The 15,042-nt window shown below is 42.8% G+C and overlaps 1 protein-coding gene across 1 annotated transcript in view; it reads left to right on the top strand.

The window, feature by feature from the left end:
- col7a1 (collagen, type VII, alpha 1) overlaps positions 1–15,042 on the top strand; it is a 56,153-nt gene that overhangs the window by 16,699 nt on the left and 24,412 nt on the right. Inside the window, exons 21-68 of the mRNA XM_068594009.1 lie at positions 616–762; positions 921–1,043; positions 1,124–1,273; positions 1,370–1,506; positions 1,615–1,741; positions 1,836–1,979; positions 2,798–2,967; positions 3,157–3,198; positions 3,355–3,381; positions 3,475–3,519; positions 3,616–3,735; positions 3,814–3,885; positions 3,981–4,016; positions 4,102–4,155; positions 4,274–4,348; positions 4,544–4,657; positions 6,352–6,378; positions 6,472–6,525; positions 6,635–6,706; positions 6,787–6,846; positions 7,218–7,253; positions 7,336–7,380; positions 8,104–8,139; positions 8,249–8,293; positions 8,411–8,446; positions 8,588–8,623; positions 8,759–8,791; positions 8,881–8,952; positions 9,048–9,104; positions 9,327–9,362; positions 9,454–9,534; positions 10,085–10,120; positions 10,229–10,273; positions 10,380–10,451; positions 10,589–10,633; positions 10,723–10,758; positions 10,876–10,917; positions 11,046–11,126; positions 11,293–11,328; positions 11,422–11,457; positions 11,678–11,758; positions 11,880–11,915; positions 12,633–12,704; positions 12,824–12,868; positions 13,168–13,203; positions 13,590–13,625; positions 14,147–14,251; positions 14,342–14,407. Coding sequence (XP_068450110.1) covers positions 616–762; positions 921–1,043; positions 1,124–1,273; positions 1,370–1,506; positions 1,615–1,741; positions 1,836–1,979; positions 2,798–2,967; positions 3,157–3,198; positions 3,355–3,381; positions 3,475–3,519; positions 3,616–3,735; positions 3,814–3,885; positions 3,981–4,016; positions 4,102–4,155; positions 4,274–4,348; positions 4,544–4,657; positions 6,352–6,378; positions 6,472–6,525; positions 6,635–6,706; positions 6,787–6,846; positions 7,218–7,253; positions 7,336–7,380; positions 8,104–8,139; positions 8,249–8,293; positions 8,411–8,446; positions 8,588–8,623; positions 8,759–8,791; positions 8,881–8,952; positions 9,048–9,104; positions 9,327–9,362; positions 9,454–9,534; positions 10,085–10,120; positions 10,229–10,273; positions 10,380–10,451; positions 10,589–10,633; positions 10,723–10,758; positions 10,876–10,917; positions 11,046–11,126; positions 11,293–11,328; positions 11,422–11,457; positions 11,678–11,758; positions 11,880–11,915; positions 12,633–12,704; positions 12,824–12,868; positions 13,168–13,203; positions 13,590–13,625; positions 14,147–14,251; positions 14,342–14,407 — 3,215 coding nt within the window. The remainder of the gene's footprint in view (positions 1–615; positions 763–920; positions 1,044–1,123; positions 1,274–1,369; positions 1,507–1,614; positions 1,742–1,835; positions 1,980–2,797; positions 2,968–3,156; positions 3,199–3,354; positions 3,382–3,474; positions 3,520–3,615; positions 3,736–3,813; positions 3,886–3,980; positions 4,017–4,101; positions 4,156–4,273; positions 4,349–4,543; positions 4,658–6,351; positions 6,379–6,471; positions 6,526–6,634; positions 6,707–6,786; positions 6,847–7,217; positions 7,254–7,335; positions 7,381–8,103; positions 8,140–8,248; positions 8,294–8,410; positions 8,447–8,587; positions 8,624–8,758; positions 8,792–8,880; positions 8,953–9,047; positions 9,105–9,326; positions 9,363–9,453; positions 9,535–10,084; positions 10,121–10,228; positions 10,274–10,379; positions 10,452–10,588; positions 10,634–10,722; positions 10,759–10,875; positions 10,918–11,045; positions 11,127–11,292; positions 11,329–11,421; positions 11,458–11,677; positions 11,759–11,879; positions 11,916–12,632; positions 12,705–12,823; positions 12,869–13,167; positions 13,204–13,589; positions 13,626–14,146; positions 14,252–14,341; positions 14,408–15,042) is intronic.

Here is a 15,042-nt window from a genome sequence, read left to right as displayed (position 1 = left end):
CGGTAAACTCACAGTTTGGAGAAACAGAAACTGCAGTTACTGCACGGAAGTAAAGCAATGTACTGCAGAAAAACGTAAAGTCACATCAAACAAGAGCCCAGTCTAAGTTTAAGTGTGTGCTATATAAAAGATATATTATGTGCTTTATCTTGCCGTCAGAGAGCCTTTTCTGACGGGTAACTGAATCTATGACTCTGCAAAGCCACCAGACACCAATGACAACAACAGTCACTGTGTTGTGCAGAACTGGTCCACCGCTGCCTTGATTGATTAGTTAGTTAATTAGTGTTATTTTGTGACTTTGGTGACTCCAAACTAACCCCTCAAATCATGAAAGTGTTTTATAGGGTTAAGTACCCTTAAGCAGACAGACTATTTTTATTTATTATATACAATAAGTTTTCCTTTCAGCTGGCTTAAATAAGTTTTTTTTTACAGCAGTACATTGCTTTCCTCTTCACTCAGTACTACAGTCTGCTTCTTCAAACTGGGGGTGTACTGGCCATTATGTACTGGTAATGCAAACCTCATACAACCCCACTTTAAAGCATCAGAACTATTCTTTTTCAGAGGTTTAACGAGAACTGTGTTACCCCACTCACTGTCCTGTTGTAGGTGGGGAACCGATGAGTCAGCTACTCGGGGGAGATGTGACAGCAGTGGATTTAGACCAGTTGGACCCAGGAGCCCAGTACGAGGTGCAGGTCATGGCTTTAGTTCAAAACAGAGAGGGAACCCCTGTGTCGGTCAGAGTCACCACACGTGAGTCCTGTCTTCCTATATTAGTTTAAGGTTCTGGCAGGTTTCTATAACCCTGAAAGAGTGTTTCACACATGCTGAATATGGTCAAATGAAAGAAACATATTGGATTAAATGTCAAAATAAATGTCATCGCTGCTTCTCTGTATCTGTGTTTACAGCTGGTACCCCCTCTTCCAACATAACTGTTCGAGTGGCAGAGATTACCCAGAATTCTATGCGGATCGGCTGGACTCCAGTACCACGTGCCACAGGATATGTTCTACGCTGGAGAGAGGAGACAGGTGAAACATATTATTATACGTGTTATAATCTATTTTTTGAAGCCTCTGTGTGCATCATTTTAACGGTTCACATCTCTCAGAGGTTGGTCGAGACTTGTCCGTTACGCTGCCTGCTGCGTCCAGCTCCTACCAGGTGACTGGGCTGCGTCTGGGCCGTCGTTATCGCATTACAGTGCAGCCCACCTTTGGAAATACATTGGGAACTGAGAGCTCTCTTGTTGAACGCACTGGTAATGCACCAACCACACACCCTCGTTCATATACTTACTTAACCAATAATCACCTTTTGATCCAGCACTTAACCCTACAAACTTTGCTGTCACCAGTTTGTGTTGGTGGGCGTCTGGATGTGGTGTTTCTGGTCCCAGCATCCACTGATCGGATTAGCCTTGCAAGACCTCTGCGTGAACTGCTAACAAGTGCAGCTGGGTCGCTCGAAACTATCGGAGCCAGCGACTCTCAGGTACTGCTCTTCGCGTATAGTCTCTCGACAGAGCGTGGGGAGGCTGTGTGCTCCCAGAATCCGATGCATTGTCACTTTAACAATTGTATTATTTTCTGCCTGTTTCAGGTTGGAGTTGTAGTCTACGGTTACAGACCCAAATTATGGTTCCTGCTTAATCGCCATGGCAGGTCTGACACACTTTTTCAAGAGATCCAGTCCACACCATTCGATGAAAGTCCAGGGAACAACATTGGTCAGTTTCTTTCTCACCTTTTCTGTACTTACTGCTTGATGTGTGTGTATATGTATGTGTTATGAGTTGTAATATCGTCTGTCTCCCTCTGCAGGTGAGGCGGTGACATACACCAGGCAGTACCTTCTAACGCCCTCAGCTGGACGGAGGCCGAGGGTCCCTGGTGCTGTCGTCATTATTGCTGACAAAAAATCAGCTGACAACCTGACTCTTGCAGCCAACAGCCTCAGGGCTACAGGTGGGCTGCAGACCTACAAGCAGTTACACTGCACTCATCTGTGAATGAAACCATTTTGTTTCAAGATTTCAGCCACAGTATATGAATGAAAAGTCAACCTGTGCTAGCTTGAATTCTTGAAGACAACTTTGTTTTTGTCACATGCCTCTGCGGTGAACGAAGAATCAAAAAAGTGAAAACAATCTTCTCAATTTAAGTAAATGGAAGCCTGGTTTAACAACAGCAGAACTTTATCAAAACAACTACAAACTCTCACACAAGCTGTGCAGTATAACCCAAGTCTTATTTATCAAGTCGTATGCACACTACACATGCATCTTCGTTAAACCTTACTTTTTCAAACCCCTCGGCATTCACTTGTCTGTGTGAGTCTAAACAAGAGATTAAAGAAGAATGTTTTATATAGTTTTGCTGTTAAACGTGATCTCCATTCATTTCCATTCACCAAAACCTTTCTCAGTTTGTTGATTCTTTTCACTGTGGACACATGTGATAAAAACACATTTTCTTCAAAGTAACACTGGGTGAGTAGTTGATATGCAAAGTATCAGTTTGTATTCCTTTAAGTTACAGATGCCGCCATCTGTAACTTGCACAAGTTGAATTTTTTTTTTGTACTTTTAGTTTTCTTCTGAACTTAAACTATATGTAGACACACTTTTCACTCATACAAATCCAAAATCCACCTCTGTTCTGTGAGAATAATGTCTGGTGTGTGTGTGTGTGTGTGTGTGTGTGTGTGTGTGTGTGTGTGTGTGTGTGTGTGTGTGTGTGTGTGTGTGTGTGTGCGTGCGTGTGTGTGTGTGTGTGTCTGCTAGGTGTGACGGTGTTAGCAGTTGGTATAGAACAGGCGAATACCGAGGAGCTGCGGCGGGCAGTGACGGACGGCAGCCCCCAGAACATCCTGTACGCGCGCGATGGAGCACAATTGGACACCGTGCACACTGATCTGGCAGACTTGCTCTGTGGCATTGCCAGAATACCAGACGTAAGTAGCCTGCTTTTTGTTTAGTCATGTTTTTAAAGGTTTGTGTGATCTGTAGACAAATATTGTTCATGGTACGTTGTAGTTTTTTAATGGAAATAATGTGTAATGTAATATTAGCTGTAATAAAGAAGGATATAGTATTTATAAAGCCTCCTTTAATCTCAGCCTCATGTTTCTGTCCTTGTTTAGGTAGGTCCAGGTCCTGAGCAGTGTAACGTTCAGTGCCCTCAGGTGAGTTCTCCAGCTGTACTTTCATCCAGTATCAAACCGTTGAACCTGTGATAATGTACCATAGATTTCTATACTGCCAGAAACACTCTTCACGTTCTCTTGCCTCCATCTCTCTACTGAATAATATCTAAATATAATCTTTCCTATTCATTTTAGGGAGAGAGAGGATATCGTGGAGAAAAGGTACATTGCAGAAAGTTGATGAATGTCTTACTGCTCCTTGTAATTTGAATTTTCAGCTTTTGAGTTGCCATTTTGTTTGGTTTTACTCCACAGGGTGAGAGAGGCAGAGACGGTACAGATGGGCGCAAGGGCGATTCGGTGAGTCATTCATTAACACTGACCTATTAACAGCAATATACTGCTTTTAAAATATTATTTTATTGGACTAATGTGGTGTCCGCTTGTGTGGTGTAGGGTCGTGATGGTCAGCCTGGGAGGGAAGGCCCCAGAGGTGCTGAAGGACGGCCGGGTACACCTGGCCAAACTGTCACGATTGACCCCTCAGGGGGAGTGAAAGGAGAAAAGGGGGAGAGAGTGAGTACAGCTAAGGCCATACCAAAACCATCCACACTTCACAGGACACAAGCAACATGCTGCTTGTTTTCATTTTAGGGATTTCCTGGCATTGATGGAAGTTCAGGTTTGCCTGGACGACCGGGTTCTTCTGGAAATGCAGGGGTCCCGGTGAGTTTGAAGGAGCAAAACCCGCAGACCCATTGGATGTGTTCATGTTGTCGTCCGAGCACAGAAGTAACACAACATTGTTGTTCTTGTATCAGGGCTCACAGGGACTACCTGGTATCAGAGGAGACGTAGTGAGTAATTATTAATCTGCAGAATTGTTCGGTGGACATTTAAATATAAAGTATGAAGCGTCTAACGTGTTTTCTGTTGTTTTAGGGTCAACCAGGTGGGACAGGGCCACCGGGGCCGATGGGGAGTAAAGGTGAACGGGTGAGCAGAGCAACCATTCATTTTTCCAAAACCACCTCATGAGTGTTTGTAGTTCCTTTGTGGCAGTTTGAAAGAGACGGCAACGGTGTGTGTTTACGGTGCTGTGCTGATGCTTCAGGGGGAACCAGGCTTGGGTACATCAGGAGGTGGTCTTCCTGGGAGGAAAGGAGAGCCGGGCATCCCAGGTATACCGGTAAGAAACAAACCAAAGTGACGACAATCCTAAATTAGCTTTGCGCAGCGCGCTACACTCACATAAAGCCTCTACACTCTAATCTGAGTAAAGTGATGTCCGGCTGAAGTAAAAGTTTAGGGTGTAGCTGGCTTCATGTTTTGGATGTACTCGGTCGTGTGTGCACACTGGCGAGTGTTTGCGTTGTGTACTCAGGGTACTCCGGGTCGGCCAGGCAGCGATGGGACCAAAGGATCCCTCGGCGCTTTGGGGACACCTGGTCAGGATGGTCGCCCAGGTTTACCTGGAACGCCAGGACTCTCTATCAAGGTGAGCGTCCTCCTCTGCTTCTCTCCAGTGCCTTCAATTTAGAAAGTAACTTTTGTCAGCTCTTATTGAAGTGTTTCTTCCGAAAATAATCCTGTCTGAAATAATATCACAGAAGTTGTCTCTAATAGAGAGGATTCCATCAGTCCTAACGGAGATACAGTTGTCTTTGAAACTGCTTTGAGCACCTCGCTGTCCTGATGAAGCTGAACTTACTTCAGCTTCTGTCATCCCTTTGGCATTTTGGAGTGACATGTCACTGTGGTGGTAAACACGAAGGAGCTGTATTCAGTTTAGCAATGCAATGATTTAAATGGAAAAATTTTAATTATTCACATTAAAACAATATTTAAATACTTTTTTATGAGCTATTCTGGAGTTGCTGAAATTGTTTTTACAGACATTAGATTTTCAAGAACGCATTTTACAGTCTCATATTTTGTTTTGAACCTAAAATTTCAAAATTCTAATTTTATTTTTAATATTTCAACTTTAGTATGTTAATTACATTATAAAAGATTTGATGAAAGTGCATGCATGCTCTCATTTAGATTTCCACTGTGTAAAAGACAAATCTCGAGACATTTTAGAGACTATAATACATTTGTTTGCTAACCGCTGCTGCAGGATCAAACTGTTGTTGTCAGACTTGTGCACATGGTGGTAGCATTGAGCCACTTACATACTTCTGCAGTGATGGCGTAAGCATTTACTGTATGTGCCAGGAAAGCTGAGATTGTGCGTGTAGTTTTTGTTACACAATATCATTTTTAGTGAATAATTTAAATTTCAAGTCAGGGTGGTCTTAATGATTTTTTTCTTTCTCGCAAATGTTAGAAACAGGTTTGTATCATTGTAGGAGCCATTAGTCACGGGTGTGTATTTTATTGTGGTAATGTGTGTTTTATTGTGATAGTTTAAATACGGGGCACCGGTACGAGCAAAGGGGATTGACGATGCATGGGTGACGGGCAGCTCAGACGGTTTTTACCGCTAAACTAAAGTGCTTCGTAAACAGATCAAGAAGACAAAATAACAACATGTAACTGCCGTCCGTTTACAATTAAACGGGAAATAACACCCAAACATATACCAACGGCTGGACTCTTTTACTGAATCAGTGTGTGTGAAAAACAGGATCTTATCCTGCACCCACCAGAGTGGCAGACACGTAGATCGGCCACTACAATCATACTGGACTCTTTCTTTCGTTTCCACCATTTTTTTTCTATATTTGGTAGTTTACACATTATTCCTGGAACACGTCTGTGAAGACAGATTCTCTGAAAACCTATATGAATCACATTGTAATGAATTAAAATTATTCTGATTAACGGCAAACTACCATTACAATTGTTTTTAAATTCCTCAAGTTTTCTGTAGATTAAAAATAATGACCCATAAGTTATTTCTGTCATGTAAGAAAATGCAGTTTATGTCCTGGTCCCGTGTCGTCATTGTTTTTTTTTCTTTCAAGCTTTTGATGTGGTGTAGAGGAGAGTGGGTTGTATATCAACCTGTGAGTAAGAGTGTGTACACAGGAAGCACAGAAATGTCTGTGGTTATAATAGAGAAACGTTTATAACAACATTCAGCATTCTCTCTCTCTCTCTCTCTCTCTCTCTCTCTCTCTCTCTCTCTCTCTCTCTCTCTCTCTCTTTCTCTCTCTCTCGCTCTCTCTCTCTTGTGTTCTGCAGGGAGACAAGGGCAACCCAGGAGACAGGGTGAGTCACACCAGCTTGTCCTCTTATGGCAGAAATTTCCTGAGGAACACATAAGCATAATGATCCTCAGCTCTTATCTCTCTTTGCTGACAGGGGCCTCCAGGAGTCGGCAGCGGGGTGACCGTGAAGGGCGAGAAAGGCTCCTCAGTAAGCGCTGTCAATCACAGCCAATGTGCCTACATGTTTAATTTGCAGATGAACTCGGCGTGCATGTGGGGGTGTATTTTGCATTTACTAATTGCATTTTTATTATCAGGGTAGTCCAGGACTTCCAGGAGCTCAGAGTCCTAGAGGGCCAGCAGGACCTCAAGGCAGCAAAGGAGACAAGGTAGCTTCAGATTGATTCAGTGTAATGTTTGAGCATGGGAGGTGTTTATCCCAGAGTGATGGCTTGTGGTGTTTTTTCAGGGCGATAGTGCAGATGGGGAGCCTGGACCTCCGGGAAGGCAAGGAGACCCTGGGGACAGGGTAGGTTGAGCACAAAGCAATTTTAGATGGCTGATTTAGTTGAACAATATAAATACAGTAGAAAGCACAGACAGCACATACCTCTGCTCCGCCTGCACCATACCATCACAGGTTCCAACCCTTTTGATGTGTGTTTGTTTAAGATGCTTCTGATTCCAACAAATTAAGAGCTGTGATATATAAGGTGCTTTAAAAATGTCCACTTGGTAGCGCTGTCCCAGTTAAGACTATTCCATTCGTTTGTGTACCATGACCCCATTTTCACTGTGTCATTTCTGAGATACCCTGCGAACTAATACAAAAATAAACAGGACTAAAACTTGAATTCTTGAGTGAATTTGAATTCATGCACTTTTGCTCATATATTTCAGGGTCCTCGTGGGCCTCCAGGGGAAATTAGTAGCAAGGTAAGATACATTTAAGACAGATGACTTTGTTTGTAAGCTGCTGATAGAGGAATGACCTTTGTCACTCGCTCTGTTCCGACAGGGGGACAGAGGACAGCCAGGTGAGGCTGGAACACAGGGAGACAGGGTGAGTACAGTTATGACTCAGTCAAGTATGTGCATGTCTGTGTGTATATGAGCATCAATGTGTGTGGGGTTTTATAGTCTAACGGATATCGGTGTGTGGGGGATTTATTAGACTTAATGATTATGGTCCATATTCACACCAGGTGTAGTAGCACATTTAACTACAGGGAAGAGCACAGGCAATTTCAACTAAATGAAAAGGTCAAAATGGGACATTTACAATCTCTCTGAGCCAGATGTGCGTCTCATCAAGCGCTCGTAGGTCTGAAAAGTTCAAGTTAAAAAATGTTGGTGAGATAAAGGTGGAGACACAGCAGGCGCCTTTTTTTCTCCGGTCCAATAAATAATATGCTGCAAAGAACGTGTTAGTACCTGAACTGAGAGATGTCTTGAATGTTGATTCAATGTCTTCTTTTACGCATTTACTTCATTGGCTGGGATGGAAAGTTGCCTGTGCAAGATTATGTTTATACTTGTACACAATGTGTAGAAATGTGGTATAGGCTGGTAAATAAAATAAATCCTTAATTTTTCCTCAAAGGATCCTTATTTGTAGATGAGCCAATGCAAGTGAAGAAGCTCTATTAATTGCTACGTAGCAACAAACCATCACCAAGTTACATAATTTACCCTTTTTTGCCAGATGCAGGATATGTTGTCAGGGAGTCAGGTAATCAAAGAAGAGTCACAGAACATGTGAACCTGTAGTTGTGTTTCTTTGCAGGGGGAGAGAGGACCTGCTGGTGAAACTGGGGAGAGAGTGAGTAGAGCAGAGTTGTTTTTTTATTTAGATTAGTTTACCTGTTGACATCCTTTCCTTTTAGTGGAATCGTTGTGCTGTTATCTAAATACTGTTTTGTCACGTGCAGGGGGACCCGGGGAAGCCGGGCCTCGCAGGAGCACCAGGACCGAGAGTGAGTGACAGACGGCCATGTTGCTAATAACATTAGCGTCAGTTCCATACTTGCTGCATGGTCTGACTAGAAAATGCACAGAGTCTCATGAATTAAGTCTTTCCCTCTTGCCACCAGGGCTTACCCGGGCCCAGTGGAGCAGCAGGAGAAAAGGTGAGGCTGATTTAAATTCAGTGTAATCATACGAGAGGCAGCAGGTCAACAGGAACGTGACTTTGTCACAGAACATTTCATACTCAGTAATGAATTTTATTAGCAAAGATGCAAGTCCTTTTTCCACCGCTCTGTCTCCAGGGAAATGAAGGCGCACGCGGGGAGCCCGGCAGAAGTGTGAGTTATCACATGAGGAAAACAATCCTGACCTACAATAATTGATCTGTCCTTTCGTTTTGTATCTGCAGTTAATGTCCGTGAATGTCTTTGTCTGTGACGATGAGTTCTGACTGTGTTATTCAAATCATGCAGATTCCAGGTATTTCTGGGAAGAAAGGAGAACATGTAAGCTATACTATTCAGTTCTCCTAAGACTTTTTATCGTGACAGAGCTCACTGTTCCTTCACTCTGACGTGTTTCCGTTCTGTTAAAGGGGGACCGAGGCCTGCCTGGTACCGAGGGGGCGAGGGGAGAAAAGGGAGATGCTGGACAGAGAGGAGAGAAAGTGAGAAACCACGGGATGATGATGTTTATGGAAATATGTGTCGCATACAGTTGACATCCGTCTCAATGACATTGCGCTCTCTGTCATTATGCAAGGGGTCTTCAGGGTCAGGAGCGTCAGCCGTTGGACCCAAAGGAGAGCCGGGAGACAGAGTGAGTTTACATTGGACTCATAGTCGTGCCTCTTTTTCTAAGTCGATATCTACACGGTATCTTTAACTAATGTCACAATCATATTGTTTACAGCTGCTATGATATATTCCTGACAATTGCATCCCTTATTCATGAAACACTCCCTCGTGCGAGCTGTCAGTGTAAGTCATGCCCCAAAACCACTCTGTCCCCAAATACATAAAACATGTGCTCTTCCCTCAGGGATTTGCTGGAATCAATGGAAGGCCAGGTGCCAAGGTGAGAGGCCTGCTGTGCTTTCTGTGTGGGCATTTTTAGTTTAGTTTTGTGTTTATTCCATTGCCAAACTGGTCTTTGAACTGTTCTTCAGGGAGACGCAGGTGAACCAGGAGAGAGGGCGGAGAATGGGCGGCCAGGAATCCCAGGAAAGCCCGGTCTCCCTGGGAAAGAGGTGAGATTGGTGGATGGGATTTGGCTCCATTCACACTTTGGAAAGTAACATGATTCATTCTCCACACAGAGTTGGAACTGGGCGATATCATTGTAAACTAAATATCTCTGAGAAATTGTATAATATAAAAGAAAAATTACACATTCATTACGTTTAGTAGACAGAACCGATAGTGAAGAAAATATACATATAAATGAATAGATAAAGTTATTGTTAGATGCAGCTCAAGGGATCTCCTCATGTTATGTCTTTCTGTGAGTGGATGTCCTGACACAGTGACGTACTGTTCATATCATAGACAAACAGTTATTGTTATTCTTGCATATTGGTCTCAGTACTGTAATCAAACATCAGACTTCCTGTTGAGCTTTCCTCTGATCCTTCCAACATGCAGAGAGAAAGGTTACACTTTGTATGCATGACGTTACCTTTTCTAACAATTCATTTTGTATCTGTTCTCTGACCCTCTACTCAGTTGATGTTGTTGTCCTTCTGGTTAAAATGATCTTGAGTAAAATAATTCATGATTATGAATACTGATGCCCTACAGGGAGAGAGAGGAGAGAAGGGTGATGAAGGCACACCTGTAAGTATAATAGAACTCATCGGCCTCTTTATAAAAGTGTGTGTTTATTTATTAATATCAATGTCTATACATCACTACAAATGTCTACTTCAACTTGCTTGTCATCAGGGCGAGTCTGGACTTCCTGGGAAGACGGGAGAAAGAGGACTGAGGGTATAGTACAAGTGTCTTTGACAGATTTTCTAAAGTTTTCTCAAATTTAAAAACTACCATCGATGTACAGCTCAGTGAACAGTATGTTTGAATTGACCGCCTTCAGGGACTGGCTGGTCAGCCGGGTCGACCAGGGGAGAAAGGAGATGTGGGAGACCCGGGAGAGCACGGACGAAATGTGAGGCACACGTTTATGTATCATCATACCGACAGCTTTTCAATATGCGCTTGTGCTTTTCCACTGAAGCGTTGAGCGCAGAAACAGTGAGGAAGGTCAGCTGCTCCGTATATTTATTGATCTGTGTTCGATCATAGGGCAGCCCTGGACCCGCAGGAACGAGAGGAGAGAAAGGAGAACTGGTTTGTTGTCTGTTTTATTTTTCAAAAAGTGCTTAATAAGTTTTATATTTACTGTCAGTTGGTTCAAATATTTCACTCTATTATTAAAGGGAGCTCAAGGGCCTCCAGGAGCACCAGGAAAAGTGGTGAGTGTGTCATTTTGATCAAAGTAAACTACATTTTGCAGCATTTCTTTTTACCACTGAGAGAACTTCCTATAACTCAATTCAACCCTGACACGACATACTTGTGTTCTTCAAAAGGCCGACATCCAAGGCCAGTTGAAAGGAGAGAGAGGAGAAAAGGTATGTATTGTACCTCTTGCAAGAAGTATCCAACCAAATCCAGTGTTATTGCAGACACATTGTGAAAAAAACTATTTAAAAATGTCATTAAAGCCGAAGCTTTCACCTCATGTTGTTGTTACTTGCAGGGTGACGATGGCGACCCAGGAGAGCACGGCAGCAAAGGTCAGAAAGGTGAAGCCGCGGCCCCCGGAGCCCCAGGCCTACGCGTGAGTTTGCCTCATTCTTGCAGTCTGTAAATGCTTCTGTGAGCATCTGATACGCCACCGTACAGTGTACGCATCTGTGTGCACACTGAGCCCTTTCCCTGTTGGTTTGCTATGCATGACTGGTGATCATTTGTGACTTCTTGTTCTTTCTCCGCTACTTATACAGGGTCCAGAGGGACAACGGGGACTTGCAGGCACAAGAGTGAGTTTGCTTTCTGTCACTGCTTCAAATTTTTCATGACTAGATATCTGTTAATACCTTTCAGTCACACATCATTTTCTCTCCTGTTTGCAGGGCGATGCAGGAGAAAGAGGATTGACTGGAGAGAAGGTTTGAAATCAATCAGAGCTGGTCCTCACAAGATCACCTCCTGAACTAACATAAGTCATTTCATCAATAATTAAAATATATCTATAAACTGGCAGTTCTCGCTGTCCTTCTGTTTACCGAGCAGTATTCCTCAGTTGGATGCAGAGGGGCTTGCACTGTTTTCTAACTGTAGGCTCTAAATTAAATGTGGTTTTCTGATACAAAACATCTGTGTGATCAGGGAGAAAGGGGAACATCTGGGTTAGATGGACGTCCTGGTCTGGATGGTAAACCTGGTGCTGCTGGACCGCCGGGTCAGAGGGTACTTCATGTCATCTTTTTCCCTTCATCTTTTTTTCAACTTAAAAAAATAAACGCACTGTATGTGGAGCCTCTCTGGGTTACGAATGTGTGTCGCTGATGTGTTTTTCTTTGTGTTGCAGGGGGATTCTGGGAAGCAGGGGGACCCTGGAAGAGACGTGCGTTTCATTTTTCCTCTTTGATTGTTTGAAATATACAATTGGCCTTGATTTTCTATTAGTTATCTGTAATTATATGAAGATAGATGCTGATAAGTTTTTGTTATGCTCACTTTTATTTGTGAGATTTGTGTTTATTTTGTGAGTTGTTTAAAGAGTTCTTCCGATTTCAATAAAATTCTAGAAATACTGCATGAAACACATTTTCAGTAAACACACAGCTGCCCCTGAATTCAAATCAGATGTGCACTGCACGTGTGTGTGCTGCAGAGGGCGCTGTGGAGGTGGTAAAGATCAGTCGTCACTACTGTGGCTCGTTGCATAAGCCAACCGTAGGGAACTCGGCTAGTCCACTTTCACAGGAGACTGTTATGTAATATTGAACATAATAAGGATTCTGAAATAGCTAAATGCACAGTTTAGTTAAAGAGTCTAAATCCTATTTTAATCGTCAGACACATGATAGCTCTGTAACTGCTGTTGTACATCCAAAACAAAAACATTGCAGTGGCTATTTCTGTCATATCTGCTAAGTGTTTCTACACTTTGAAACTACTAAATTAAACATTTTAAATTCTCTTCTGCCCTTGCTTCCCTACAATACGGTGCTGCATGTGAGCACATCTAAATCACCTTAGCTCTTAGCTTGGCAGGTGTTAAGTCAAAATAGAAGTGAGATGAAATATTCATTTTAATGTGTGTTTGTTTGATTAACAGGGTTTACAAGGACCAAGAGGGGAGCAGGCCCTCCCGGGGCCTGTTGGGCCTCCGGGCACTGCAGGGACACCTGTGAGTAGACACAGACTTGTATTTTCATATTAACGTCTCACTCTATCGGGCTACATTCTTTTTGTTTCTTCACATCTCTACCACATTTACTTGGAATCGTCGTCCTTGTTATGTTTCAGGGCAAAGCAGGTGAAAATGGCAAACCTGGTTCTCCTGGCAAAATGGTAACTCCTTGCTCCAAGACGTTTCTCAGATGAAAAACATCAGCATCTTAGATATTTATTCCACAGTCCGAATATGAATCTTGTTTTTCCTTAAGTATGCCTTTCTATCATTCTCTAATTTGGTAATGGCCTTGACAATAAAGCAGTGAGGACATTTATTTCAGGCCCTTCTGCATAATGGGGGCCATAAGTGAGTCTCTAAAGCAGCGGCATTGAATTGTCTGAGTGCTCCTGCAGCAGACCGGCCATGATTCAGTTTGTTTGTTCAAGTCTGTAATGCATTTTATGTGGACTTACAGGGAGAGGATGGTGTGCCAGGTGAAGATGGGAGAAAGGTTTGTGGCTGTTATCAGTTTATACAATCAGACAGAATGCGGTTCAGGCAAAGCCGATGCCCAACAAGCATTTGTCTGTTTTACAAATGTGTGTGACAAATCTTAAAACATGTTCCCAAAGATATCCTCTCATGGATGTTATCATGTAAAATGGTCTGTTAAAATGTAGCATATTGATAAAGCACTATTTGTGAATATTATCTTTGCAGTGCTTTTAATAATACAGGACACACATCCGTGTAAAAATAGCAAATACAAATGATTTTAAATAGTATCAAACAATACTTTAAATAGATAGGACTATTGTGTTTTTCTGAATTTGTTTTCTAAATTGTTTTACTTGTCTGTATTTTGTTGTGGATCTGACTGCTGTCTTTAATGTGCAGGGTGACAGAGGAGAATCGGGAGCAGCTGGAAGAGATGTCAGTTTTTCCAAATCTCTTTCATACCTTTCATCTCTTTTGTGTTTGGTTTGTTTCTTTGCTGTATCCTGTCCCATGAACCTGCCCCTTCTCGCCCCCGCTTCCTGTATTGATCCTTGACTTTATTGTTTTACAAATAAGCTTTCCTCCTTTCTTTTCTCCTCATCACTTTCCCACTTTTTATCAACTGTAGAAGGCTCTGACATTGACATTACCATCACACCCTCACTTACTGCTTAATCAATAGGCTTCTCAGAAGCAGCTATATAAATTCACTAGCCTCTAATGATCAAGCCTCGCCTTTATGGAGGAACCACTTCTGAGAGGAATCCAGAGAGGCACCAAATGTCAGTGCTGTGCTGTTTTCATGTGCAAATTCACATTAATTATCTCTAGAACATCAGTGGAGGGGTGGCAGCGGCCACCTGCTTTGATTTTATAGTTCAGCCTCTACTGTATCGCAGGAGGAAGTAACCCCGTGTAGAGAGAGTTTCAGTTGTGTAATTGCACATTTTTTCTAGGGCCGAGACGGACAGAAAGGAGACCGGGGTCTTGCTGGGCCTGTCGGACCCTCTGGCCCTTCCGGGCCTGCTGGAGTACCGGGCAGCATTGGTCCTCCTGGACAGGTGCGACTGTTGTAGACACATTTTATATATATAATTAATGGGAATTATAGTTTGTCATCTTTACTAACATATGCATTGTTCTTGTATCAGGTGGTGTACGTTAAAGGAGTTGAAGCGGCACCAATCCCCGGCCCACAGGGGCCTCCAGGAACCCCTGTGAGTTTGCATGACTGCAGCATTCTGACTTTGTTGTTAATTACAGTTCCTTAGAACACTAACGTTACAAATAGTAACAACATCACTATTGTTGAGTATATTTTACCCGACATAATGTACCTGATAAAAAATATATGACTTCTCATCAAAATATAATGGAACAATACGAGGCAAAGTGAAATACTCGTCTTTTATTTTACCCTATAGAACTTCTCATAAAATGAAAAACAGGTATCATTGGAGGGGGAAAAGGGGGCCTAAAAAAAGGCTCAAAATCAGGTGAAAAATTATGGAATCGTCAATAAAAGGGGCAGCTGTAGCTCAGGGGGTGGTCGCCCCGTTACCAAAAGGTAGCCGGTTCGATCCCCAGTACCCCCACAGTTCACACGTCAAAGTGTCTCTGAGCACGACACTTAACCCCTCGTTGCTCTCCGGGTGCCTCACAGGGCAGCCCACTGCTCCCTAAACAAGGATGGGTCAAATGCAGGGAAGAATTTCCCCAAGGGGATTAATAAAAGTGTATGTTTTTTGTTTTATAAAAGAGTATGGAAAAATAATGAAACGAGGAACTTTTTTTTTGGTCCACCTGTTCCTGGGACATGTGAGCCTTGTCCGGTGAAGTCTCCCTGCAATGG

This window comes from Clinocottus analis, unplaced genomic scaffold, assembly GCF_023055335.1.
Source record: "Clinocottus analis isolate CAN_PGR_092001 unplaced genomic scaffold, fCliAna1.0.p SCAF_3, whole genome shotgun sequence".
NCBI lineage: Eukaryota > Metazoa > Chordata > Actinopteri > Perciformes > Cottidae > Clinocottus > Clinocottus analis.
The sequence above is the reverse complement of the archived record's forward strand: the minus strand, read 5'-3'. Positions and strand labels throughout refer to the sequence as shown.